Source organism: Chelonoidis abingdonii, chromosome 3 (genome assembly GCF_003597395.2).
Source record: "Chelonoidis abingdonii isolate Lonesome George chromosome 3, CheloAbing_2.0, whole genome shotgun sequence".
In the NCBI taxonomy this organism is placed as follows: Eukaryota; Metazoa; Chordata; order Testudines; family Testudinidae; genus Chelonoidis; species Chelonoidis abingdonii.
Window position 1 is genome coordinate 174,599,081 of NC_133771.1, and position 27,437 is coordinate 174,626,517.

At 41.9% G+C, this 27,437-nt stretch overlaps 2 protein-coding genes across 7 annotated transcripts in view; one reads left to right on the forward strand and one right to left on the reverse strand.

Annotated features, from left to right (window-relative positions):
• The window catches only part of PPP2R5A (protein phosphatase 2 regulatory subunit B'alpha), a 108,326-nt gene extending 106,941 nt beyond the window's left edge, over positions 1-1,385 (reverse strand). Inside the window, exon 1 of one of the 2 annotated variants that reach the window (XM_032805134.2) lies at positions 530-1,385. In XM_032805134.2, the coding sequence (XP_032661025.1) occupies positions 530-680 (151 nt within the window). In that variant the 5' untranslated portion in view covers positions 681-1,385. Of the gene's footprint in view, positions 1-513 lie in introns of both variants that reach the window. The other variant, XM_075064340.1, reaches the window with a different exon arrangement.
• PACC1 (proton activated chloride channel 1) overlaps positions 1-8,548 on the forward strand; it is a 148,170-nt gene extending 139,622 nt beyond the window's left edge. For all 5 annotated transcript variants that reach the window (XM_032805141.2, XM_032805140.2, XM_032805135.2 and 2 more), the window contains one exon: positions 8,537-8,548. The gene's annotated coding sequence lies outside the window, so the exon portion shown is untranslated. The remainder of the gene's footprint in view (positions 1-8,536) is intronic.
• The last annotated feature ends 18,889 nt before the right edge of the window (positions 8,549-27,437 follow it).

The window sequence follows — 27,437 nt, forward strand, 5'->3', positions numbered from 1 at the left end:
AAGATTTTTAAAAGTCAGTTTCCTTCCCCCATCCCCCAGCACAACTTGCAGTCACGAAAGGAGGATTTGGAATTTCACTAATTTGCTGGGTCAAAACCAAGCATTTAATCCCAATTACTCAGAAAAGGGGTTGTAAGTAATCTTGAGGCACTAGCTGAGTTAATCCTTCAACGGGCAGCAAATTGTAACAGAGCTGCGGGACGTTTGTTTACATTAGACGAATATGGACCCCCCGCGAGACAAGCTCTGGGTCTGAAAGTATTTGTGGGAGGGTTACATCTCCTGACAGTCACTACTTGAACAATACAGGGAGAAAAGCGCAAGGAGGACTAAAGGGGACAGCAGAAGGCGAGCTCGGGGCTTGGAGATCCAGGAGAGGAAAAGGAGGGAAGACAAGCCTGAGCTGGGAACTGGAGCGGGGAGAAGCCCAGAGACAGAGAAAGGGGACAGACTAGAACGAGCTCGGAATCGGAAAGGTGGTTAGCAGTGCAGCACCTGTAGCCCAGGGCTAGCGAGTGTCGGGCCGTACCTTTGAGCTGGGGCAGAGGCGAGAGCTCCACCTGGCTGCTCTGACTCCGGAACTGCGAAGAGCCCTGCGAGCGCTTCTGCCTCTGAGCCTTGCGCACCGATTTCCGCGTGAAGCCATCCACCTTCTCCGAGGCAGAGATGGCCGCCGACATGGCTGGGCGGTGAAGAGGGGGGCGCCGCTCCCCAGAAGCATATATCAAAGCGGTGGGGAAGAGGGGCAGGAAAAGGAGCCAAGATCCCCCCCAAACTGGAGGGGATCCCGACGGCGAGCGGCCCGCTTCCCCCTCCTCCTCCGAGCGGCCCAATCCCGGCCGGGCTCGCTGACGGAGCCTACTTTATCCAAGCGCTGGGAGACTCCTCAGTCCGAGCCGCGTCGTTCCCAAGCTCCTGCTTCGCGCGTAACTTCCTCCTTGCGGAGCCGGCTCCCGAAACTTTCCCTGGCGGAGCCGCGGGGCGGGCACGGCCGCCACACGCTAAACTTTCCGAGGGACGGGACGAGAGCGATCCGCGCGACTCACGCTCTCCCCGCAACGAGCGCCACCCGAGCCGCCAGAGATAGCGCGAGAGCTGGGTTCGCCTATGCCCTCCTCGCTCCGCCGGGCTCGCCTGTGCCAGTGCGCGCGGAGCTCGCTGTCATGGGCCGAGCTCGCCTGAGAGGCACGTTCCCCCCGCCCGCCCCTCAGCCACCGCCGGGAGCCCCCCGTGCCTCCGCTGTCATCGTGCTCCCACGTGGCCCGGTCAGCTCAGACCGCGGTTTCCCGAGGATCTCCGTGTGCCCCCAGGGCCGCGGCAGCACCGACCCCGTCGCGCCGTGAAGCCCCCAAGCCGGCGAGCTAGAGCGTCTGCTGAACTTGCCAGAGGTGGGAGGGGAAAGAGGCGGGACATGGGTTGGCGGGAGGGGGAGTGGTTGAGGTGGCAGTTGCTGCATGCGTGTGAATGATTGACGGGAGAAGAGCAACCAATTAAAAGACCGAGATGGCGCTGGGGGCGCCGATGCCGCGCGACCTCCGGCCTTAGTGATTGACAACAGGGTTGGCCAACAGAAGGTGGCAATGTGGGCGGCATGTCTTGTGGTGAGCCGGAGAGTGATAGGAACCCAGTAATGAGGCGGGGTGTGCGGGAGCCAATCCAGAGTGGGGAACTCTTCGAAGGCGAGACTTTGGGTTTGTATGGTTCGGTCGCTCTTGGCGTGGCGAGTCTGTCAAACTTGTCAGGGAGGAAGGGAGAGAGGGAGCTGGAGGAGGCTGCTCTCCTCAGGGAGCGGTGAGGCGTGTCAGCAGCGCCGTACGCCCGGGTGTCAGGCACCTGCCCCGTGCCAGCTGCAGGGATCGTGGCCAGCGTATCTGAGGCCTCAGGTTGGATCTATACTAAGCACCTCTCGGGGTGTGCTAAGCACGTCGCTCGGTGCTGAGAGGCAGAACTAATGGCTGCGGTATGTTGCGAGGTGTCACAAACAGCAGCGCACGCGGAGATTTCTGGCAGTGAAATCGCTGGGATTGAAATAAAGACGTCACTTATAATCATCCTAAAAGGAATTCAGGGCCTCCAGCATCAACTGCAGGGGCTGCTCATACATTGAGTGACCAAGAAGAGTGTACACGGTTAGTTATGGTAGAAGGGATGGACTGACTTGTGTGTATGTTACTGTTGTTCTCGACTAGCCCCGTATCCGATGTCTTCAGGTGTTTCTCAGTTCTCTCTACTACCAGTAACTGGCCTAGTGGAGCTACTCCTGTAGCTCACTAGTCTTGTACTGTACTTTTTTTTTTTTATCCCTACATATTGACTGTGACTTTCGTTGATGACTGCAGTGACTTAGGCAGTATGAGTTATTAGTTTGTATTACAGTAGTCCTTAGAGCCCCTAACTGAGATGGAGCCCCATGATGTTAGTTGCTGTACACACATGCTTGACACTGCAAAGTGCTCAGCAGCACTTTAGTCTGAGTCCAGCAAAGCACATGCTTAACTTTAAGGACATGAATAGTCTGCTGGTGTCAGTGGAACTACTGACATGCTTGAATGCTTTGCTGGGCCAAAGTGCTCAGCATCTTGCAGGCTTGAGCCCACATGTAGTAAGAGATAGTGTCTGGCCTGAAGAGCTTACAGTCTATAGGTAAGACAGACAAAGGGTGGGAGAAAGGAAGCATTATTCTCCCTTTACAGGTGGAGAACTGAGGATAAGAGATTAAGTGACTTGCCCAATGTCACACAGAAAGTCAATGACAAGCCAGAAACTGAATCCCTGTCATGTCTTAAACATAAAGTCTACACTCCTCTCAAAAAGTAGAAATCCTGTGTAATTCACTTTCTGGGAGTTCAACTCTAGGTGAAAAACAGCAATCCTAACTGCTAGACTACATGGAAAGTGTGTTTGTGTACAGTAATGTGTACACCCACGTTAAAATTTGATTCCACTCCTCCCCATACACACATTGCCCCACTTTTGAGACATAGACATCTGAATGTCTTAGTAAATGGTCATGTAAATACAGATGATGGACTGGCTATATATGCATATGTTTTTCTTATTTTTTACAGTTTTGGCTCTGATTCAGCAAAGAACTTAAGCATCTGCTTAACTTTAAGCATGTGCTGAAGTGTCAGTGATTTCAATGGGACTTACATACTTAATGTGTGATGTGTTTAAGTGCTTTGCTGAGTTGTTTAATTGTTTTCATACATACACAATCCATAACAGCAAAAAAGTACATAAAGTGTTATTTACTCCTTCTCATAACTCAAGAACTAGGGGGGTCACCAAATGAAATTAATAGGCATTAAGTTTAAAACAAACAAAAGGAAGTATTTTTTTACACAGTGCACAGTCAGTCTGTGAAGCTCTTTGCCAGAGGATGTTGTGAAGGCCAAGATTATAACAGGGTTCAAAAAAAGAACCAGATAAATTCATGGAGGATAGGTCCATCAATGGCTATTAGCTAGGATGGGCAGGGATGGTGTCCCTAGCCTCTGTTTTCCAGAAGCTGGGAATGGGCAAGAGGGGATGGATCACTTGATGATTACCTGTTCTATTCATTTACTCTGGGGCACATGGCACTGGCTGCTGTCAGAACAGGATACTGGATTAGATGGACCTTTGGTCTGACCCAGTATGGTCACTCTTATGTTCTTATCAAAAAGCTTATCAATTGGAATTCTGTCTGCCTCTCAGCAGGTTCCTGACATGAGTTAATGCTTGTTAGAAATAAGTTCTGATCAGAAAACTTAGTGATTGTGGCAGCCGATATAAAACAAAAAATGGCCAGGACAAATCAAATAGATATGTCAAGGTATTTTTCCCACTTTGAACTTTAGTGTCCAAAAAGTGGGGACCTGCATGTACCCTTCTAAGCTTAATTCCTAGCTTAGATCTGATAGCGCTGCCACCAACCAGAAATTCCAGTGTCTGGTACTCTCCCTGTCCCCCAAAACCTTCCCTGGGGGACCCAGGACCCAAACCCCTTGGGTCTTAAACAAGGAAAAAAATCAATCAGGTTCTTAAAAAAGAAAGCTTTTAATTAAAGAAAGAAAAAGTAAAAATTATCTCTGTAAAACCAGAATGGAAAATGTTTACAGGGTCTTCAGCTTATATAGACTAGAGGGACTCCCTCCCCCTCAGCCTAAGGTACAAGTATAGCAAACAGAGGTAAAAATTCTTCCAGAAAAATACACATTTGCAAGTTAAGAAAACAAACATAAGAGTAATCCGCCTTGTCTAGCTAGTACTTACTATTTTGAACATGAGAGACTGTTTCAGAAAGATTGGAGAAAGACCTGGTTGTACGTCTGGCCCCCTCTTAGCCCCAAGAGCGAACAACAAACAAAACAAAAAGCCCAGACAAAGACTTCCCTCCACCAAGATTTGAAAGTATCTTGTTCCCCCACTGGTCCTCTGGGCAGGTGTCAGCCAGGTTCATTGAGCTTCTTAACCCTTTACAGGTAAAAGAGACATTAACTCTTAACTATCTGTTTATGACAAGATATATAGGCCATAACAAAGAGAAACAAACTAGAAGAATGGATATGCTTAGTAAATCCCATGGTGGGATGCCAGAAATCCAGTATACACAGGTTTCAAACACTTTCATAATGTAGATCATCTCTTAATATAGAATTTTTTTGTGGACCACCTCCTATTCCATAGTCTGCTTAAGGATATTTTTTAAACTTTTCTGCAGAATCATAAAAACAAGAAGCAGTATTGCCAGTCCCCAGCGTTAAAAAATCATGAGTCCGGGCCAAAAAAATCATGATGTTTTAAAAAATAAATTTGGATTCCTTTGATTTGCCCTCTAGTTTCTGAGCCTTTAGCGTGCACTTGCTTCATATTTTTAAAGTTTTCCTCCACAACAGTGAGCTAGAAACTTTTTTTTTTTTAAAGATAGTTGAGATTCTCAACAATATGAGTCAAGAAGCTGGGTCCTAAATTCAAAATATTGTGACACTCAGGATAAAATCATGAGAATTGGCAACTCTTAACAATAGCAATCAAAGTTCTGAGGGATGTCTTTTTGCCTGTTTGGTAAGGCTAGGCCAAGTGGATAGAACACTGGACTGAGATTCATGAGACCTGGGTTCTGTTTGTCGCTTGGCCCTAGGCCTACTGGGTGATTTTGGGCAAGTCACTTCACTCTCTGTTACTCAGTTTCCCCATCTGTAAAATAGGGATTATGATACCTCTTTTGTAAAGTGCTTTGAGATCAATGGATGAAAAGTGCTTATTAAGAGGCAGGTGATATTAATTACAGTCAATCTGTTTGGTTTCTCCTTCACGCCATCCATAACATATTCTTTGCAGCAAGTTAAGTAAACATTATTCTTGAAGTTAGGGGAGAATGTACATTCATGTTAGGGCTGGTCTACACAAGGAAATACACCTGTATAAGTATAGCAGTATAATTATGCTGGTATAGTAACCCAGGGGCCTGGTCTACACTGGGGGGGGAGGCGTCGATGTAAGATACGCAGCTTCAGCCACAAGAATAGCGTAGCTGAAGTAGATGTATCTTATTTCGACTTACCTCCTGTCCTTACGGGTGGGATCGACAGCTGCTGCTCTCCCGTTGAGTCCGCTTCCGCATCTTGACCTGGTGGAGTTCCGGAGTCGATGGGAGCACGTTCAGAGATTGATTTATCACGTCTAGACAAGATGCGATAAATCAATGCCCAATAGATGGATCACTACCCGCCAATCCGGCAGGTAGTGTAGACATACTTTGGTAAATTTCCCTGTGTAGAGGAGGCCTTAAGTCATGGTGGTAAAAGCAGCAGTGCTTGTTTCGGCCACACTAAAATGTAACAGCAAAGACTGCCTCCCATATGGCACTTAGTCTGCAGAAGAACCCCAGCATTTCCATCCTGCTGTATGGGGATGGAGCACCTGAAGTGACATGATCCACCCTCTTTCCAACAGACCTAACACCCCAATCACTAGGCACAGAGCATTCAGTAAGTTCTCTTAATCCTTTCCAGTGAACACATGAGCCACAGTTTGTGTTTCAGTCTGTAAATTATTTTTTTTTGTTTTGCAGGCTTTACTGAACACAATTCATGTGACTTTGCTATTTATGGAGGAGTAAATATTGCCCGGGGTCTGTTTAAAAAGGCCAATGACCTGGATTTTTTTCCATTTGAATTGTCTCCACGAGTCAGACATATTTAACCACTGTTTTTTCCCTTGTTGCTGCAGACTGCAGTCATTTTTAACATCTTGGAACAATATTAACTAAAAAAATCAACATCCAAGGGGAAAAAAAGCCTCATATTGTAAATGGCTAATTAGATAGTGTGCTACCTTTTCAATTCTAGACGCAATTAAATCTAATCCTGAATCACCAATGAACGTATCTATGTAGTATGAATTTTACCTCTAAACATAACCCATCCACAGCTTTCACAATGTCCCTGTAATTTAGGTTCATAATTCTGGTTTTGTTATTTATTACTTATTATTATTTTTACAAACCCTAATATTTATAGAAATGTTTTAATGAATTAAAAATTACATTTAAACAGATGCTTCAAGGGGACAGAGACTTAAACATTCTCCTTGCTCTCCTTGCAGTCTGAACAACAGTATTGTGTTAATGCATAAGAACTTGAGCGTGAAAACTGCCTCGAAAATATACCAGTCTAGTTTCACTGTCCAGAATGAGTGATGTGAAAGTAAATAGGGAGCATAAGTGGAGGGAATATTTAGCACATCTTTATGTATTCTTAAAAGATGTGTCCATCACATTTGTGGAATAAATAACATTCTTAAAACTATAAAATTAGTTGATCAAACTCAAACTAAATATAATAGATTCAAACCTGAAAGTTATGCTGTAAATATACTCTTCTATCACCACGTCTGCAAAAGACTGAGAGAAGGTGATGTTTGTGTCCTGAAGGATGACAGATCTGTGCTCTGTCAGACCAACAAGGAGATTAATTCCATAGTCAAGGGCCTTCTTTCACTGAAAACAGCATAACCCTAAGTGTTCAGATCTCAAGCCTGTCTATGCACAAGTTATAGTGATAGAGCGTATATGGAGCTAAGTAAACCAGTGTAACCACACCAATTGAAAGATCTCACTGCTGCATGTACACTATTTTAAGCTACTTCACCTTGGAAGCCTTGTATCCACACGCACAGCATTGTGTTAAAAGATTGTGTAGATATCTGTTCATAAATTAAGAGCTGCAGAGTTGGTTGAAACAAAGGGATATATTCTGCTTTTTGCTTGTATTGGTTAATTTTTTTTTCAAAAATGGAATTTCAGCACAAATCAGAAACAAAAATCTTTGCAACATTTATCCTCCCGTTTTCTACAGCAGCTCTACTTTTGATCTGTAAGCAGCTTCTATTGATATCAATAGCAATATATAGCCCAAAGGTTATAAATTATGGCCCAATCTTAGCTTTAAGCATGCATGTAAGTTTTTGCAAAATTGGGGCCTACAATTATATGCTTTAAAGCCTTAAATGTGCAAGCTAATCTGTGTATGAAACTCCATGCAGGCATAATACTCCACCCATAAGAATCAACTTGAAAGGTTTTAGGGGAGTGGGCCCCAACCTTTTTGTGACCAGTAGCACATTCCTGTTTTCAGAAGAGTATGGTGGACGCCAACAATTTTTCAAGGTTTATTTTGTATTTGTACATTAAATAATATGAAAACATCATATTTAATATACATAATATATGAATCCATAATATAAAAATGGTAATTTTACATGGAAAAGGTATTAATTGAATTATTCGGCAATTACTCTTTCACCTTACCATGTGGATTTGCTCTTTTTTATGTACCTGTAAGAAAAATTAAGGTGTTTGTTTTTACAAAATAAATATCAAACAGTTTTCATCTTATTTATTTTTAAAAAGTTAAACGTTGTTGAACTGCTGGTCCAAATATATTTTATTTATTATTCTTACTTTAACATAGAATGAAGCCCGCAGCCCCGGAGTTCTCTGCCCCCGGCAGGCACAGGGCTGCAGCTTCTCTCACCTGCTGGGCACTAGGTGGGCGCACATAAATGCCCCGGCGGGCACCATGGCGCCTGTGGGCACTGTGTTAGGAATCACTGTTTTAGGGGGTCTGCCTAAAGATCTTAGAGTCAAATGCAGGATCAGAATGTAGGGTAGTACATAAGTAGTCTAGCTTCTATGCCAATATATATCCTCTCTTTGGCATTCAAGTGACAGGATATAATTAAACAAATTAAGAATATACTTTCAATGGATTCTTCATTGTTGTTGTGATGCTAATAAATCAAAGGAAGATTTTCTTAGAACTGTATAGGGCTTATTGTCTAATAATCCATTTTTAGTGGTAGAGGGCTTGTCTTTAAACAATGTTTCTTTTTTCTTAATTACTAAATTCACACATTATATTCATGAGGAACAGACAACACTGACTTGAGTTAGACTTAGTGCAGACACTAGAGAATGAGCAAGTTTCCCCCCGCGCAGCTCTGCCACTGTTCCTTAGTTCTCCAAGACAAAACCAAAGAACAGTGACAGAACTATGCCTGGAGAAGCTTTCTTTTCCATTCATCAGTATCTCCTTAGCAGAGGCAGCCAGTTAGAGTTGTTGGGAGAAATATTCTGCACCACTAATGAAAGTAATGAAATGCATGTTTTTACTGTATCAGACAAAAAAAAATTATTTTCCCCATTTTTTCCCCTAAATCAGCTAAATCAGAGAGATTTGCACATGTCCCTCCTAGTTAGAATTTCTCCCTACTTTTCACCCTTTTTGAGGCTTATTAGCTCATCAGTGGGCTATTCCACACTTATGGTGATAGTTTGCCCTGAGTCAGAATTGTTACTGCAATATCTTCAACTGCCAGCAGCCATCAGTGCCACCTGCAGCCTTCATTAATGTTATTTAAAAGTGTTGTTTTATGTCATTTGTGCACTAACACCTTTTTTAATTCTAATTTATATTCCTAATCAAGGGTTTGCATGTTACCACTGAGATAATTTTTCAAAATTCAATTAAGTGAAGCCTTCATTGGCATTTAGTTGATCGTAACAGATTGCAATGACCCTATACATACTGCTCCTGTCTCCTCCTTCCTAGTGGAGCTGCCAACTTTCAATAAGAGGCCACAGGGGAGACTTCCTGGACTTTTTCTTTCTGTAATATACTTGAGATTTGTTTGAGGGGAAGCAGAAGGGTTATAGTGCAGCTCACCAGGAGTCCTCGGTATGTCCTCCCTTGATTCTTTCTCAAACTTCCGCTGCTGATTAACCAGTTAAAGCACAAATCAGACCTGAAAAGAGTAAAGCAAAAATATTCTCAGCTGTTTGCTTAGGGATATCTTGGCTGCTTCTTCCCGCGATTCTCTGCTCTAAAGGTAAGAGACCTGATTCTCCTCTCATGTTGGTGTAAATCAGAAGTAATTCCACTGAAGTCAAGAGAGTTACACTGATATAAAATTAATTTAAATGAGAGGAGAATTATGCCACTGAGGACCAACTTCTCTAATGTGAAAGAGGCCACTCTTTATAATAATAAATGTAAATATGTACTGAGTACCCCAGCCTGCAGTTTCTGAGCTTAAAAACAATTCTCTATTTAAAAACTGTAATGATTTTTAGTTCTCATGAAAAGTGTTGGTTTGCCAGCCCTGGAGAATATAGTCATCTATTTATCCACAGAACAGATAGGCAACAGTAGCATCATTTTCCACATTGCTGGGTCCTATATGTTTCAATGCTCTTCTGAAAAGATCCATTCTAGAGTGACTTAGTCTCTGTGCCCATTCAATCCATGGCCTTTCTACCAGCAGGTTGCCAATTTCAGCCAAATGTGGTATGGTGGTGGTTTTTTATGTGTACACTTGTCCAGTAGGGTTGAAGCTGGATTGAGGCAACAAATGTATTTCATGTAGGCCACCAAACATTAATCAGCTGGTAACAACTGTTGTTCATTGCTGACTTGGGTTGGAATTGAACCAGAAATTTAGATATAGCAGGCCTCATAGACCAATACCACTTTCATTAGCTCTCAAGTTAGAAGCATGTAAGTGCTTACATTGCCCCATCATAGTGTCTGATTTTACCAGCATAGCTCAATCTTTGTTCTCTTATTTTAATTTTACACTGTATGTTGACCTTCATTATCCTACTATGATTCAGTTGAGTTTTAGGCAGCTCCTCAATTATATGGCATAGAATGAAATAGCATAGCATAAAGAAAACAACTTTTATACTACAGAACATGTGCTGATTACTTGCAAATCTTGGTGCTAGGTATCCCAGATGCATACGACCCTTGAAATAATACCATAAGACTCAATATAAGACAAAAAAAACTGGCAGATTTATTCAATACATCTATTGTGGGTGAATACATACTTACAGTTAATTAAATGGTCACCAAGTATACTGTCCCATAATGGACTGGGTGGCTTATAAAGTGTGATATGGATTTTACAGTGGCTGGGTCTACTTGGTTGTCCTAAAATACTCAAAAAGACTAGTCCCATTACATCTCCATGATACACCATTGCAATCTTGGCAAGATGGAAAATCATCTTCCTTCGAAGCACTAGGTATTAACCAGGAGGCAGACTATCTGTCCAGAAGGGCCTGTGGTATTCTCAGATATAGTATTTCTAAAGTTCCTTGATTCAGGGTTCAGTTGTGTCTTTAAGGCACAGCCCCACATGGATGGTAGCATAGTCACATCATGTGAACAGCCTACTCTGCTGGCCAAGAATAACCCCCATCTCCTTCTCATTGTTTTTGGGATGCTATGTTCCAGGAAACATCTGGAGGACCTCTTGGAGCACAGGGCTTCCAACTGCATCTCAGTGTTGCACAATAATGCAAGAGGAGAGTCTCTTTATGCCCTCCCTTATGCATCTGTGAAGTAGCAGGGCACAACCTGGCCTATAAAGTGTTGGGAAGTATGTTTGGTATTTTTCATTCTGGTATCAAGGAAAGAATGTGATTGTTTTTTAATTGGATACACCCTTAATAATGTAAATTAAATACATTTTTGCATACAGGTTCCAATCCGTATCACTATAGAAGTATCAGTGCATCTGAGCTAGCATTTAGTATATGGTAGGTGAAAAATAATGCAGAAAGAGGTCATACATTCTTTAAAAATTTACCCTAACATAGCAGGACCTCCATCAATTCTTGAGATAGTCAGATCTATCAGTGACTTCAACAGTATAGCCCCCAAGAATAGACGTTGTTGCATAGGGATCTTACTGTCTTTCCTCATACAAATATAGATTAGTCTCCCTTCTGAATCTGTATTCCACTACTGAGTCTGTTTATTGAGAACAGTATTTTGATAGGTGTTACCACCTTGCCCTGCATTTATTTGTGTAGTATTTATTCATCCTGCCAACGTTGACAGTTCTACGTGGTCATTTCTCAGATCTCATATTGTGAAATTTTTGCAAATTTTCTATAGGGCAAACTGATAGGATTCATAAATAAGAAGACTGAGTCTATTTAAAAGGCTGTCTCCTAGTTTATACACACACACACACACACAGACACACACACACACACACACACACAGAGGCTTGACTGTTCTGTAGACCGCTCTGTGGGATACGAAGATGGGAGTATATCTTATGGAATCTTTTGTTTATATTCTCTGCACTTCCAATGTACCATTAAGAAACTTTATACACTGTATTTGCTTTCTCTGGTTAGAAATTACATTGGGATATTGATATGTCCTATCTTATGAACTGCTGCTCTCTGTTGGGAAGGCTTTTCACTGCAGAGGTATTTCAGAGGACCTACAGGCTCTTGTGCATTTAAAAAAAAATTCATTGCAACATGAAATGCATGATAGTTGTACATTCTGTTAATCTTCATATGTAACTGCTAAATATTACCAAGTCATATTGTCATGTGCATGTCAAATTTTTCTTTAATATTTCTTTATTTGACTGAGTAGTAGGGATTTCAAATACCATAAGACTTATTTCTGCAATTTTATTTACATTGCTGACTATTCCATTCCCAGCAGTAGAAAAAGGTCATGTTTCAAACTTACGTTTTAAAAACCCGTTCAGGTTAATTTGGTTTAAACATAACTTGACCAGCCATTGTACACAAGGCTAAACCAGGTTTACAACTGAGTTTTGTATTCCTTCTAGACAGGGGACTAAAACGCTGTTTCTGAACTTGGTTTAAACACTATTTGATCCCATGCCCACAAGCTGGACAAAACTTGTAATATACAAATGAGCTTGAACTGATTTTTAAATGGTCCTGGTGTAGCTGTAGCCTTCCTCAAATAAAGTTCTGTTCAGCTGATTAGTAGGATAAAACAGTACAATTCTTAAAATAGTATCATACCAATAGATGATTCAAACTGAAGCTAGTTGCTCATCCTATTGCTATACGTGTCAAATCTTCTTTCAGTCCCAGTTTAATTTCTAGTAAATATTTGGGGCCATTTCCTCAGCAGGTTTAAATTTACATAGCTCCACTGACTTATAATGGCTGTGGATCTTCAATATCTCCTTTCATAGTAAGGACCTCAAAAAAGTTCTTTCCTCTTCCTTCTTAAATCATCTTTATTATAATAAACTTATAGTCTTCATTGACCACTGATCTCTTCTCACTGCTAACAGTCTGTGACTTTTGAAATTGAAGTGCTATTTGCTTAAATTTTGCTGTTGACTCTGTAGACCATAAAATGTGGGTATTGTTTTGCTCTAGTATTTTACTGGGCCATATATACTGAATCACTGATTAGCATTTCATATTGTGTAATGTAATAAGAATACTTAGCCTAAGTGTCTGCAAAGGGCTATGTCTACATTAGAAACCTTACAGTGGCACACAGCTTTACCGATGCAGCTATGCTGCTGTGAGATGTCTTGTGTAGTCGCTCTATGCTGACAAGAGAGAGGTCTCCCGTCGACATAATTAAACCACCCCCAACGAGCGGCTGTGCACACTATCACTTATGTCAGCGAAACTTATGCCGGACAGAGTAATGTGTTTTTTCACACCCTTGAGCAACATAAGTTTTGCTGACATAAGTGGTAGTGTAGACATGGTCTAAGTAAGTCTCCCAGCAAGTACGTATTTTTATCTCCCTTTTACAGGTGGGGAAACTGAGAAAGAAAGCAATTAAGTGACTTGGCCAAGATTACCCAGAAGATTGTTCAGAGCTGAGATTAGAAATCAGGAGTTTATGCGCTGCAGCGCTGAAAAGGAGCAGCGGGGATTCCTGGCTGACCTGGATGCTGTTTGCTGCATCATACATGCTAACCAGCCAGAAACTCTATCTGCACATTAGCCAACAGCTCATGCTCTCTTGAGGATGGTATGCTTGGGCTGGTGTGTCACCCTCTTTTTCTCATACTGCACTCTTATGCACTAAAGAGGTTGGCTGCCCTGCTCCTTGTGCTAAGGGGAGGGAAGAACAGAATCTGGCTCTCAATGCAAGCTGAATTCCACATTACTATAATAGGGTCAAGTGACTGGATAATTCTGTGAGTTAGGATATACAGTACTTTAATCCATAGGCCTGATTCTCCACTGACGCCTTCTTTCTTTAAGCAGCAAAGAGTCCTGTGGCACCTTATAGACTTACAGACGTATTGGAGCATGAGCTTTTGTGGGTGAATACCCACTTAGTCAGATGCAGGACATTTAGTCATTTATATCTACGTAAAGTGGGTGCAAAATGCTATCAGGAGAGAATGGTAGAGTTTGAGCCTCAATTTACACAGGTGTAAATGACTACATCAGAAACAGGACAGGACAGAACAGGCCTCATGCCATCATCTTATTTGCTTTGAAGTCACTGTAGGGCCCAGTATTGAACTAACAGCTCAGTTTCTACTCAGGCAAACTGTCAGTAAGAAAACAGTGGGAATTTTGCTTAAGTTAGGACTTCAGGATTGGGCCTGATAATTTCTGGCATTCACACAAACTATTTTAAAATAGTTAGAATATCATCATAAGATAATGTAACATCACAGAGGGCGATCTATTTAAACTGTTGCACATTAAAGCATGAGTGGGTTCATGACATCACTTTTTGCAATCTTGCTCTCTGTTCAGATTACTACAAAAGGCTTTACTGCAGATTGGAAGTTAAAGTACAGGAAAAAATAAATGCCCTCTAATTTCCTTTAGAAGGTAATAATACACTAGTGATTTTAAAGTAAAAGTATGTGTGTCAATGAGAATCTTTCTGAGGTTGAAGTTAGGGTGTATTTGCTGATTTTGAGGAACTAGCAGGTACTATGGATGCTTGTATCTGAAAATAAAAGGGAAGTGGTGATGAGGAGTATATGATTCCATTTGAGTATTGTGATGTTTGTTTGTAATGTGTACTGAAGCTGTAAAGGAGGTTAATTATGCTAATGACGACAAATCAGAGAATTTCCTTGCCTTTATTTATTGGGTGGATAAAAAAAAAAGAGTGCTCTGCACCTGACTTGCAGGAGCTTGGTCAAATCATTTAACCTCTCTCTGCCTCCATTTTCCCCATGGGGATAATATGTGCCTAATTTACAAGGGTATTATAAAGCTTACTGTTTGTGAAATAGGTTGTGATCCTCAAATAAAGGTACTTCAATGTATAAAGTGTCATTGTTTGATTGAAATATAGTATAGGGGTCAAGTTTTATGTACTGAAAAATCTTGAAAGCTTATAGTGTAACTATAATTCATTAAATATGAACATAAGAATGGCCATACTGAGTCACAGAATCATAGGGTTGGAAGGGACCTTAGGAGGTCTAGTCCAGCCCCCTGCTCAAAGCAGGACCTAATCCTCAACTAAATCATCCCAGGCAGGGCTTTGTCAAGCCTGACCTTAAAAACCTCTAAGGAAGAAGATTCCACCACTTCCCTAGGTAACCCATTCCAGTGCATCACCACCCTCCTAGTGAAAACATTTTTCCTAATATCCAATCTAAACCTCCCCTACTGCAACTTGAGACCATTACTTGAGACCAAAGGTCCATCTAGCGCAGTATCCCGTCTTCCAACAGTGGCCTATGCCAGGTGCCCCAGAGGGAATGAACAGAACAGGTAACATCAAGTGATCCATTCCTTGTCGCTCATCCCAGCTTCCAGCAAACAGAGGCTAGGGAACTGTTTGCCAGAAGCTGGGAATGGGTGACAAAAAGTGGATCACTTGATGATTACTTGTTTTGTTCAGCCTAAATGAAAACCAAAGAATTCTACTCGGAAATTAATCCTACCTCAGATTACTTACACTACCTTAAAGGGACATATTGTGGCTAAGCTGCTGTCATGTCAACCAGGGACGAGGGGGCGGGGAGGGGAGCTGCTACTAATTACTGGGGCCCGGCGGTCCAGAAGGGGGCCCTGTGCCCGAATTCTCCAGCTCTGTCAGCCCTATTTAGCCAGTATGCCCTTGCTGGGGGGCCCGAACATTTTTTTCACCGGGGCCCGAACCTGCTCTTGGCAGCGCTGATGTTAACTCTTGTCCGTAAACATGAGAAAAATCTACATAAGAACTGAAAACAATCCACATAGTAAGAAAATGTCATTTCTGTATTTATGGAACATTATACAACCCACTGATTGTTCAAATACACAATTTAATTTATCAGAGCTGATATATTTTTTCCAAATTTGCAAACAAGACTCTTTTGCTCCTTATAAATTCCTATAATTCTTATGCACTTGGCAAAAGTGTGTTTGATTTGTAATATAAATCTTATTACAAGTAAGTTTATCATTGTAAAAAACTTATCCAGCATCTAACATTGAATTAGGAAAAGAATGTTTCTATGAACTAGTAGAGCTCTTATTTCTCACAAGCCAAGAGTTGTAAAAATATAATCACAATTCCTTCTGGCTGAGATAAGAACGGGTCAGTACTAGACAGGGTTTTACTTCACATGCAAGGTAGAGGCACAACGCTGTTTTGAAAACAGGACCAAAGTCAAGGATTTGTGCTTTTAAACGTGACCTGCTAGTAACTTTGAATAAATCTAGCTATTTTAGGATGATGTACTGGATACTCCAAATAACCAAGGAATATATGGTTAAATTTTAATCTTTGAGAACTCCAGGACAGTTTTAGCACTTGTGCCTAGTGGGAAATTTTACAAGTCTAATTCGTGGTACCACAGCCACCTATCCAAAATTGGAATCAGCTTTTTATTCTTCTAGCTTTAATTAAGTGATATATTCAGTAACCTAGAATTTGATATCAGATGTTGATCTTTAAAATCTGAGATCTGGAGATGTTTTATGATAAGGAGTAAGATATTGATGTTAGAACCTAGCCTATTCTTTTTCCCATAAGATTTTTCTGTGGCCTGTTGGAGATATGGCTTTTGCTCTGTTCTGCTACCACTGCCCTCAAAAGTTAAAAAAACAAACAAACAAAAACAAAACCCATCCACACACTTAAGAGCTAGTCTCTTCCTGGAGTCTTGATAGCTAAAGAGCTAAGAACCAGGAGTAAAAATCCTTCAAGGTATCTTCCAAAGGTAAGTAATTTTCTCTCATCTGCCCTTACGTCTGGAGGCACAAAAGATAAGAGCTTTTGAGATATCAAATAAGTTGATTATTTGCATGCTGATCCCTATAAACTAGCAAGAGATGGATCAAATCTGCTTTGAGAAGAGTACACACTGGTCTCTCTAAAAACAAATCCCACCTGCTATGAACAGCCAGAGTCTTTCCACTGAATTGGTTTTAGATTATTAGGACAATTTGTTCCAGGTCCAGAATACTTAAACACAGATAGAAACTGGCTGTCTTTCATGGTGTACTGTACATGACACTTTGGATCTACATTCATAACAGAGAAACAACATGCATTTTTGAATTTGTGACCAGACAACGTTACTGTTATGAGGTGAGTGAAACCTTATTAGGGTTGAGTTAAAACTGCGCTGAGACTGATGGGTGTGAACTCACCCTGCAATTAACATAACTAAGAATAAATTAATCACAAGCCCCTACCTAAGATAAAAGGGTTGTGAACCTGCCCAGGACTGAGTGAGTGGAGGTTTTTTGGGTTATTTTGCTGAGTACTGTTTATGTTTTCTGTGGGGATGGAGGAGAGAGAAAGGAGAGGGAGAACACACAAAAACTTAGAACAGACAGAGGTAAAAAGCAAGAAAGATAAGCAGTAACCTGTGAGCACAGTGTGACTCTGGGAAAAGCTAGAGAAAGATTTTGGGTCTGGTGTTTGCTAAAGCTCAGCTCTGAATAAATTTTTGGCGATGATTGGAACTTGGCAAACGCTAGTTAGAAATCTTATGAAGAGAAAGATCCAATTTGCAGGGCCCATTTTAAGAGGTTTAATGGGTGATGCATCTTTGTGGGCAGCGGAAGGGGAAAAGTTGATAGCAGAAAAACACGAGGCAGAAACAGATCTTGGATGGATGTTGTGGTATACTGAGTGGATCAAAAGGACTATTAATCCCCAAAGAAATTAGCAGAGGATCATACAGAATGGGCTATCATGGTTGCAGACATCCAGTAATGAAGATGCCATATAAGAAGTAGTAGTTGGCTGAAGAGGTTTAGGGCTGTAAGCTAAGAAATTGCTCATTTATTTCTTGGTTCCCCCTGTGTTCAGAGAAGCAAGACTTTTTATATGTCTTGTAAATAAGCAAGATTGCAAAGAAAATAATCAGACTCCAATTTCTGCTTCCAACTGGAACATCCCAGAGCCTGAACTTTGACTAGTTGCTTAGAAGAAAAAGCAGCAACAGTATTTGTTGAAGTATCAGAGGGTAGCTGTGTTAGTCTTTATCCACAAAAACAACAAGGAACCTGGTGGCACCTTAAAGACCAATGGATTTATTTGGACATATGCTTTTCTGGGTAGAAAACCACTTCTTCAGATGCATGGGGTGAAAAGTCACATTTCCTTTCACTCCTTATTTCCATATAGATCTGACTAAAGGATTGGTATTAATCCTCTGCTACACTTCTCATTCCTTTCTTGATTATGTTGTTGCCTTCCTGTAGGCTGCATGGCTGTCCCTTCTTCAGAGGCTGCTTTTCCTCACTGTCATGTACCTGTAAAGTTGAGCTCACAGGGGGCGAATTAGCTACATCTAGTGTTCTGGCCCTCCACCCAGGCAGAACAGGACAGCAGCCAACAATTAGTAGGCTCTGATCTACAAGCAGGATAGAGTGATTAAGTAGTCCCTGAACCCCACGCTCTCAGCCAGAGTGGGGCAGCCAAGCAATGGGTAGGCTCTGGCCTGGAAGCAGGGCAGAGCAGCCGGGCAGTCTATGAGCCCTAGTCCCAGTCAGGGCAGGGCACCAATAAAGTCATGGGGCTCAGGTAACAGTTGCCTGAGGAGCACAGGCCTCAAGAGAGGGGAGTACTGCCACCCCCCAGGATAAGGGGGCAGGAGGGATGCAGGCCCATCCAGTTCTATCACATCCCAGTCCAGGGCCCTAACAGTGGCAGAGTGGCCCACCATTGGTCAGCAGGGATCCACCTGCAACATGCTGACCTTGTATCAGGTCAGCTCCCAATGAAACTGTTGCCTGATTTCCCCGGGGCTGCTTCCTACTCTCCTCCTCAGGTGTACTTGTGTCTGTTATCTCAGGGAACACTGGCCAGGCAGCAGCTTCTCAGCATCTTGGTCAGCTGGCAGCCCAGGGAAATCCAGCCAGTCCCTAGGCAGCTGCCCCAGCAGCTCCTCAATGCCTTGGTTGGCCAGCAGTCCTGAGAGCTCTGGCCAGTCCTCAGAAGGCAACTCCTCTGCAGGCTCTAACAAAAGGCAGGATGTTTCCATCTCCTGTGGCAGCTCCACCACAATTAAGCTGCAGGCCCACTGTTTGTACTTCTGCTTGCTGTCCCCCCGCTTCCATTTCCATCAGGATTGATGTGGCTTTCCTGGTTCAGCCCACCAGGGGGCATGTTGTGGTCCCTCCTTGTCACTGTCTGAGGGAGGCCATATCTCCTTGCTACACTTGCACTCTTTACCCCTACTTTTCACTCTGGCCCTCTTTTTGTGTTGTGTAGGCTCTGATATTTGCTGTTTTATGGTTTCTTTCCTGATAGAATGGACTCAGCCTAATCTTTGTGATATTTATCTAACAGCTGAAAACCAGAGTGTACTTCAAAATCTCAGTGTTGTTGGCAGATTGTAAGCAAATAAGATGTTTGGGGCTGGCTCAGTAACCTAGTGTGTAATCACTGTAAGGCTACATGAGAGAACCAGGTTTGATTGTCAGGACTGGGAGTGGAATGGAAGCAGGGCTCTCGACTGTGATGGGGAAAGTGCCAGAAAATGCTTAATACTAACCTCCCTGCCTTTCCTCTGTTGATAGCATTGATGGTCTACAAAGGGAGTTCCTTCCAACTGAAATGTTTCTTCATTTCATTAGCTCACATTGGAGAATTTAGGCTCTAAGGAGATCTCTGCTGACAGCCCAGTAGAGACTTGTTCTTCATGCAGTCTCCAGCTGTACTATGTGGTTTTGAGACGAGACAAGTGTGCAGAAGACACCTGAAGAAAAAAAAACATTTCTCCTACAGAAGCCTGAGAAATTGCACTTCTGTAGGTTATATACATTTTCTGTGCACTGTAATCATTTTTATTTATATTCCAGTAGCACCTAAATGCCTTGATTGGATCCCCATTATGCTGGGAGCTCTACAAATGTATGTAACGGCTCCAGATTACACCCCAATCCTCCAGAGACTTAGGGCATGGCTACACTTGCAGATGTAGAGCATTTTGAGTTAAACCAGCCTTCGTAGAGCACAGTAGGGAAAGCGTTGCAATCTGTCCACACTGACAGCTGCAAATGCACTGGCGTGGCGACATGAGCAGCTCTTGCAATGGCTACAGAGAGCAGTGCATTGTTGTAGCTATCCCAGCATGCAAGTGGCTGCAACGTCCTTTTCAAATGCGGGGCGCAGTAGAGTGTGACAGGGAGTGTGTTGTGTGTATGTGAGGGGAGAGAGAGTGGGTTTTTGTGAGGCTGAAAGCATGTCAGCATGCTGTCTTGTAAGTTCAGACAGCAACGGACCCCGCCTCCTCCCCGCCTCTCTCTCTCACACACAGCGTTCCACAGTAATGGTTGCTTTGTCTCGGAGCAGATAAGCATGCCTGCTGTCAGAAACAGAGCTTTCAAGGGGCGTATCTGCATTTCTGCAGCAGTTATAAAACAATTACAAGAGTGGCCACTTGACTTAAGGGAATTATGGGATGTTTCCAGAGGCTGATCTGAGCACAGTAATGCAACACCTCGTTCACACTGACGCCTGCACGTTTCAGCCAATGCGCACCAAGCATTAATCTTTTGACTGAGGTGGAGTACCAGGAGTGCTCTAGCCTTGGATCAGAGCACTCTACGTGCCTTCCCAGTGTGGATGGGTAGTGAGCTAGGAGACCTGGGGCTGCTTTAATGCACACTAACTTGCAAGTATAGCCAAGTCATTACATATGTGCTTAACTCTAAGCTGGTGAGTAGGCCCCTTGAATTCTCACCTAAGCAGACAAGACAGATGAAGGTTGGGGGAAAGGGATACAACATACAAGAGGTCAGAGTGTCTAGCAAATGTCTTGTTAGATCCAGAAACTTTTTTCTTTGTTTGCTGTTGTTGTTTTTAATGGGGATAAGTTAGATAACAGGCAAGAATGTAGGGAGTGAAAGCGAGAGGGGAGAAGAGAAGGGAGGAAGTACCAGCAGGAGACTGAACAGCAGCAGATTGGAACAGAGTTAAAAGTTCTGGGACTAAGAGCGTGAAGATAGGTAGGCTCCCACTGGAGCTGGTAATGGGAATTGGGATCAGTTCAGGAGGCTGGGGCATTTCATAGGTTGCACTGGAACCGACCCTTAGCCAGGTGGGTAAGTGAAGCTTTAGGGGCTCTGCTCCCCACAGCTGCTCTAACGTAAGGTCCTAGATGCATTACATTTCCTACTGCATATTAATATGTCTATTTTCTCTTACTAGATAAAATAGTCCAAAATATTTGCAAAAACCTTGTTAATAATAATCTTAAATTGGAGTAGCACACCCTTGCTTGTATTTGCCAAAAATTTACTAGATCATATGTTTTTGTGAGGACTTTCATCTGTATTTTGTTCTGCTCTCATTTTGGTACTGGTTCTTCTATTTAGACATGATGCTATGCTGGAATAGTCACCAGTTCCCTAAAATGTAAACATAAGAATGGACCTACTAATTTATAAATTCAGTAGTAATCTCTCTTTGCTTAGGTTTGTCATTTTGATTACCCTAGCTATTCAAACATTTCCTCATTTTGAATGGGCTTCTTAATAGATGGTGCTGAAGTCCACTGGCACTTGCTGAAAAATGAGATCACATGACTAGAGATTGGTCAAACCCACAAGTTGAATTCCCCCAAAGGTTGAATCCATCTCTTTAAATAACTTAGAAAACCTCAATCTTTTTGTCTTCTCTAATTTAAGATCCTGAGTAATGTTCCCTTGGTCTAGGTTCTATTAAAGTAAGTTACCTGTTTTTTTGGTAAGACAGGAGTACCATGGATGTTACAACTGTTGCTCCACACACTACAGTAAAGTATTTACGTTAACAAGTTTTATTTTATTCTCCTAAAATCAGTCCAGTAGATAGTTTAGATCATCCTGACAATTTCTTTATCATGTATTTTTTTCTCATGTTGAATAACTCTCTGGGTGCATCTGCGCTAGTGAATACCACCAGAATGACATATTATGTTAAAAAATTAACATGAAATTCGCCTTGTGCAGAGGGCCAGCACAGGACCTATGGAGCACTTAAGTCCCACTTAAGCACCCAAATTAAGGTTTGTGTGACAGTGATGCATAGGTCTTGCACATGTCCTCTGCACAGCAATAGGGGAGTTTTGTTCTTTAAATTCCTTTTACACATTAAAATGCTTACAAAGAAAGCAGCCTGATAGTACTGCCAGCTGGTTGGTACCAGCAAGTTCTGTCTGAATGGGGGCAAGGAAAAAACAGAGTTTACTTCTAAAAACTTGGCTCTGATATCTTACTGTGTGTTTTTTTTTCAAGGCATAGTTCAGATTATTTGTGGCTAAAGAAAGTCCCTCTTCTCATTTCCTACATAATTTAAAGGCGACTTAAGAAGCCCTGGCAATTTTGAACCAACCAGGTTGGAACCAGTTCTGCTGTAAGTGAAGACTGTTTAACCCCAAATAGTCTTGCATCTCAGCTGGTATTCTGGCACTCTGTGAATCTCAACCCCTCCCTCTATTGCATCACTGGTGCACCCATAAATTGGTCTCCAGTATCAGTCTCCTCCTTTCTTTGCTAATGTTTGTCCCCTGAAGGATCTATCAAGGGATCCAGTGTTAACCACATTTTCAGTTTTCTTTCCAGCTCCCCGACCTGATGTTTTGATTATAAAAATCTTTCTTAATTATCCTCACTTGCTGCAACTTGGATTATAATTGATGGGAGCTGTCCAGCATCCTTTAGAATAACTGATACCTTTATTGTGATAGCATCTGTCCTGCCAGCTGGGAGATAGCATATCATCCTGTTTTCTATAGGCCATAGATGTTTTGGGCTACATTTCTCACTACGTAGTCACCAATTTCTGGATCCTTTTAGGTGCTTGCTTTTGGTCAAAAGATTGCAGTACTGATTTTGAGACAATACCTTCAGGTGTTGGTGGTGACTGGTATGGAAGGCTCCACATCAACAAGTGTCCTCTTTTCCCTTTCTACGAGTCAGTTCTGTTTTATGTCCACTCATGCCCATATACAAAAGAGCAGATCTAAGAAATTAATCTTGTTTTTCTACTACTAAAAGCAGTTTTTTCCTAAACAAAATTGTTGCAGAGAGTCCTTTCCATTTCAGCCACTACAGCTAGGTTGCCATAAAGAAGAATCATCCTCTCTCTTGAACGGGGCGGGGGGGAGGAAGGAGGCTGCCTAATGCCCATCTCTAACACTATCCATCATTTACCGTCTCCTCTACCCCATTTGGCAACACTTGGGGCTGGCTGGAACAAAATCTAGTCTCTGACACCCCCTGGCTGTTTGACTTTATTGGCTTAGTCTCTGCAAAAGGGGAATAGACTTTAAGAAACTCCTGGGGTGTATTGTTTTGCTGGCAGCCAGGATGGCTCTGGGAGTAGCATGTCCCACAGCTGTCTCCTCCTTGGCTAGACTGCCTTTGTTAGCCTCAGTCTTTGGGGAAAGTAACCTTCTTCCAGTTCACCACCCTTTCCTCTGGGAAATTTCCCCTTTTAAGCACCTCTTCCTCCAAGCTGAACATGCCTTGCAGGTGTGCCTTGTTAGCACACTACAGGCCCAGAAGAGCTCATTAGCCTCCTCCAGCCCTGTGTGAGGGTGTGGTCCTTCACAAACACAAACAGAGTTCTTTAAAGGGTGTGGATTATGTCAGACCCCAAATTTACTTAGCCTTTAATGCTGAACCTTCTTGCAGCAAACTAATTTTGTTTTGAAACTGATCCCTTTGGTTCTGAGTCATTAAAAAAAAACCCACAATAACATGCTGCTCTTAATGTAGTTAGTGCACAAAAATGGTGGTACAAAGCTGTGCTAACAACACACAGAGGTGAATTACAGATCACCTGGTTGGATAGAACTGTTTTGGAAGATATATTATGCTTATCAGTCTCTCAAAGCACAGTTTCCTCCTTGACTGACCTTTGAAAAACATATTCCTGAGGTTATTGAATTGTCCACAGCAGACTTAATTCTCTGTACGTAGAATAAAAAGAGAGAGACTTTTGTTCTGTATGTTGTTAATTTATATTTCAGGATATTTTTGAATTGGAAATGTGTCAGCTGGTTACTATTTATCTTAGTTTGCAATTGCTGCTCTCAGGCTTAATCATCATGTTCATCTCTGGGAATGTTCCCTTCCTAAAACTAAAGGCCCAAATGGATGGGCAGCTAACCACAGTCTTCAGGATCTTAACCCATAGACTACTAGTGTTTTCAAGTGTCCCAGCCATATTAATAATTAGGATGATACACATGTCTGTGATATCCAAAGGGGATTTCCCCCAATATTCAGTTTATAACGTGACTTGCTGACTAATTCAGATACATTATACTCCACTTCTTGTCTCTCCCTTTGCTGCCAAAGGGTCTAAGCCAAGAAAGAAAACAAACTTTTTTTTGCCACACATGAATCTTGTTGAACAATCTCCTCTACTGATTGTGGTCCTTTGTAGCTTACAAGGGTTGAAAGAAAAATGGAAAGAGGATTTAATAGCTATGACTATGTATCTAATCTTATCTGTCTTTCAGCTAAGCATGTATACCACAACCATCAGAGTATCTGAGTGCTAAACAACTATTGCCTTAAATAATTTATGCTAGGTGTAGAATTGGAATGTACGAAGTATGGTGTATGTTTGTGTCTGCGTATACGATACAGAGTAATTGTATGTGGTTTCTTTGTTACCTATATTGCTGTTGTTCACTTATCTGTTTCAGGATGTAGATGAAAATAGGACCACTGCAGTTCTTACTCATTTTTCCCTGATAATTAACTAAAACTTTTTCATTGCTCACCACTGCACCCTTTATTATTATTTGTTTTGCAGTAGCACCTACTGGCCCCATTCAGGACTGGAGCCTCATTGAGCTATACAAACATGAAGGAAGGTGGAGGTCTCTACCCTAAAATGCTTACTATCCCTTGGAAAAATCTTAAGTTGGACAGGGCCGGCTCCAGGGCTTTTGCTGCCCCAAGCAGCAAAAAGAAAAAAAAGCCACAATTGCAATCAGCTCTACCGCTGCTGCTTCAGTCTTTGGCGGCAACTTGGCAGCAGGTCCTTCGCTCCAAGAGGGAGTGAGGAACCCGCCGCCAAAGAGCTGGACGTGCCACCCCGGTCCGTTGGCCGTCCCAAGCACCTGCTTGCTGGGCTGGTGCCTGGAGCTCGCCCTGACTTTGGATCACCTCACCCCACATGCCATGTACTAGCTGACATCTAAAACACTGCATTTACAGAAAAAATACCTTCTTATCCTCGATTTGCCAGATTCAGCTTTTGATCTTTCTTCAGTCTGCTGCAACCTAATAACTCAGCATTGTGTTTGCTTTCTTTATTGAAGCAGCATGATGGGGCACAGACTCTTCTACAGGGATTTCAAATCTCTTTTCTAATCAATATACTGTTGATGTTGCTGTGGCTTCTCCATTTCACAGCTGTTTCACCTATTTTGCACCTATATTTATTCTACATTTACCACCATCCAAATAGAATTGCCCTAATTTAGCCCAGTACTTAAACTGTCTGGGTTTTTTTTCTGTATTTTATGCTGTTCCTGAGCATTTATATTTTTGATCCTTTGCATCATCTGTACACTTAGAAAATATTTTGCATCTCTACCATCGGAATCACCTAGAGAATCTGTATCACCAGTATGTTACATGACAGCTTTCGCTTGTAGAAAAGACTACAATACATTTAGGTTGCAAAATGATTTCCATTGTTCCTTATTTTCAGAGGCACTTAATCTTCTGAGAAGCTTGTCTGATGGGCTGATATGATCTGTTCTTCATCTGAGCTCAAAGGTGAATTTTTATTTTATTTAAAAAACGTGAGGAAACAGGTACAGTGAAAATGGCTGAAGTGAAGCTTTGTGTATCGGTGGCCCTTAACAAGGAGAAGAAACTTTGCTAGGCCTCTGGGGAGAGGGAAAACTACAAATTGAAAAGTCACTTCAGAACATACTCTGCTAAGATGATTTTAGCGGTTTAATGAAGCTCCAGAACAAGTTAGTACCTAGTCCTGCAAAGTTTTATGCATGTGCTGAACTTTAGACACTGTGCGTAGCCCTGCAGATCACTCACAGTGTATAGAGTTAAGCATGTGTGCAAGTCTGTGTAATGGCTGGTACCTTCAGGTGAGGTGAGCAAGAGAGAAAAAAAGTTAAATAATTAGCCCAATATCCCAGAGGGCTTGTCTTCGGTGCAGAATGTACTCAAGTTATAACTCAAGAATTATAACTCTCACTTGAGCTAGGCTACCTCAAGAGGACTTAACTCAAGTGTAGATTACCATGCTTACCAAATAACAGGAAAACAATAGAAGAGTGAGACATAAGTATGGAGGAAAACTTAGCCGGTTGTATAGGGTAGGGTGGGGGAACAGATCTATATTTGGAGAAACCTCTTTGTAACGAACAGTAGGCCAGTCAGGTGGCATGATGCTTTTATGACTTTGAAATGCTGAACCCTTATAACAGAAGTTACATTCACATTTGAACTAGAGCAATTCTACATACTCTGATGAGGGAAAAGATTGGTATGAACAAGCCGGCAGTGTTGCCTAACAAACATTCATCTTATTAGTAGTGGCTCTGAAGCTGGATGAGCAAGGGTTAACTGAATTTGTGTTGACCCTCTTCTGCAGCTGGCTTGTTAACTCACCTGACTGGAAGGAAGAGAAAGTCGCTGTCAGGAATAAAATTGGGGTTTGAACAGACTTATTTGATCTGAGAGGGTTGAGCTGCGATTGCAGTATACTAGTATGGTTAGGACAGGAGCCCTGAGTGGGACCAACCTGGGGGAGAAGGTGTAACAATGGCAGTATAGTGCTCTGGGAAACCAACAGCTCTAAGGAAGGGTGACTCTGAGAAGAGCTTTTGGGAGGACTTTAATTATAGAGGGTAATTTGGGTGAACAGACCATAACCCAGGAGCTGTGATTCTGATATTGTGGTGTCTTTTGTGAATAAGGACCCAGCTAAGACTTGGGCTTAGTCTATGGTTAAAAAGTTTTACTGGCATAACTATGTCAGTTAGGAGTGTGATAAATAGATATCTATCTATAGATATAGATAGATATTAGATATATATTAAATTTTAACATAGTAAAAAGTCCTATTATAGAGGCAGTTATACCAATACAATGGTGTTTTATACTGCTATCCTTTTTTACTTTGTGAAACTGGAATAAGCTATGCTAGCACAGCTGCATCCATGCTAGGAGGGTCTGGGCAGAGTTTGCTGCTTTAACCATACTAACACAATTAAAGAAGCAAAACTTGTAAGTGTAGACAAAATCTTGAAGAACCTGGAGTCTTATATGGCATCAGGTGGGAAACAAGACCCTACTTACATAGTGCTTCTGTAATGATTTTTTCAAAGATTTTTTTTTCACTATTATCACACTAAAATGTTTCTTTAGCAAAATACACTCTTCTCTGCAATATGTACTTAACTGCATGTGCTGGTTTGTTGTTGTGGGGTTGTTGATGAGCTGGGCTGCTGATGCTGTTTTTTTTTTTTTTTTTTTTTAGGAAAGTGCTGACTCAGTTTTTAAAGAGGTGGGGAAAAGATACAGTAAATTAGGTAAACGATTGACAAAACAAGGGGAATAATTAAGTCAAAGATTAGCCAGATCCTAACTTTCCTGGGAGTTTTGGATGTGGAGGAATCCAATAATGGAATCTAAAGAATGGCTAGGAAACCTGAAGTTCCTGAAGAAAATGCTA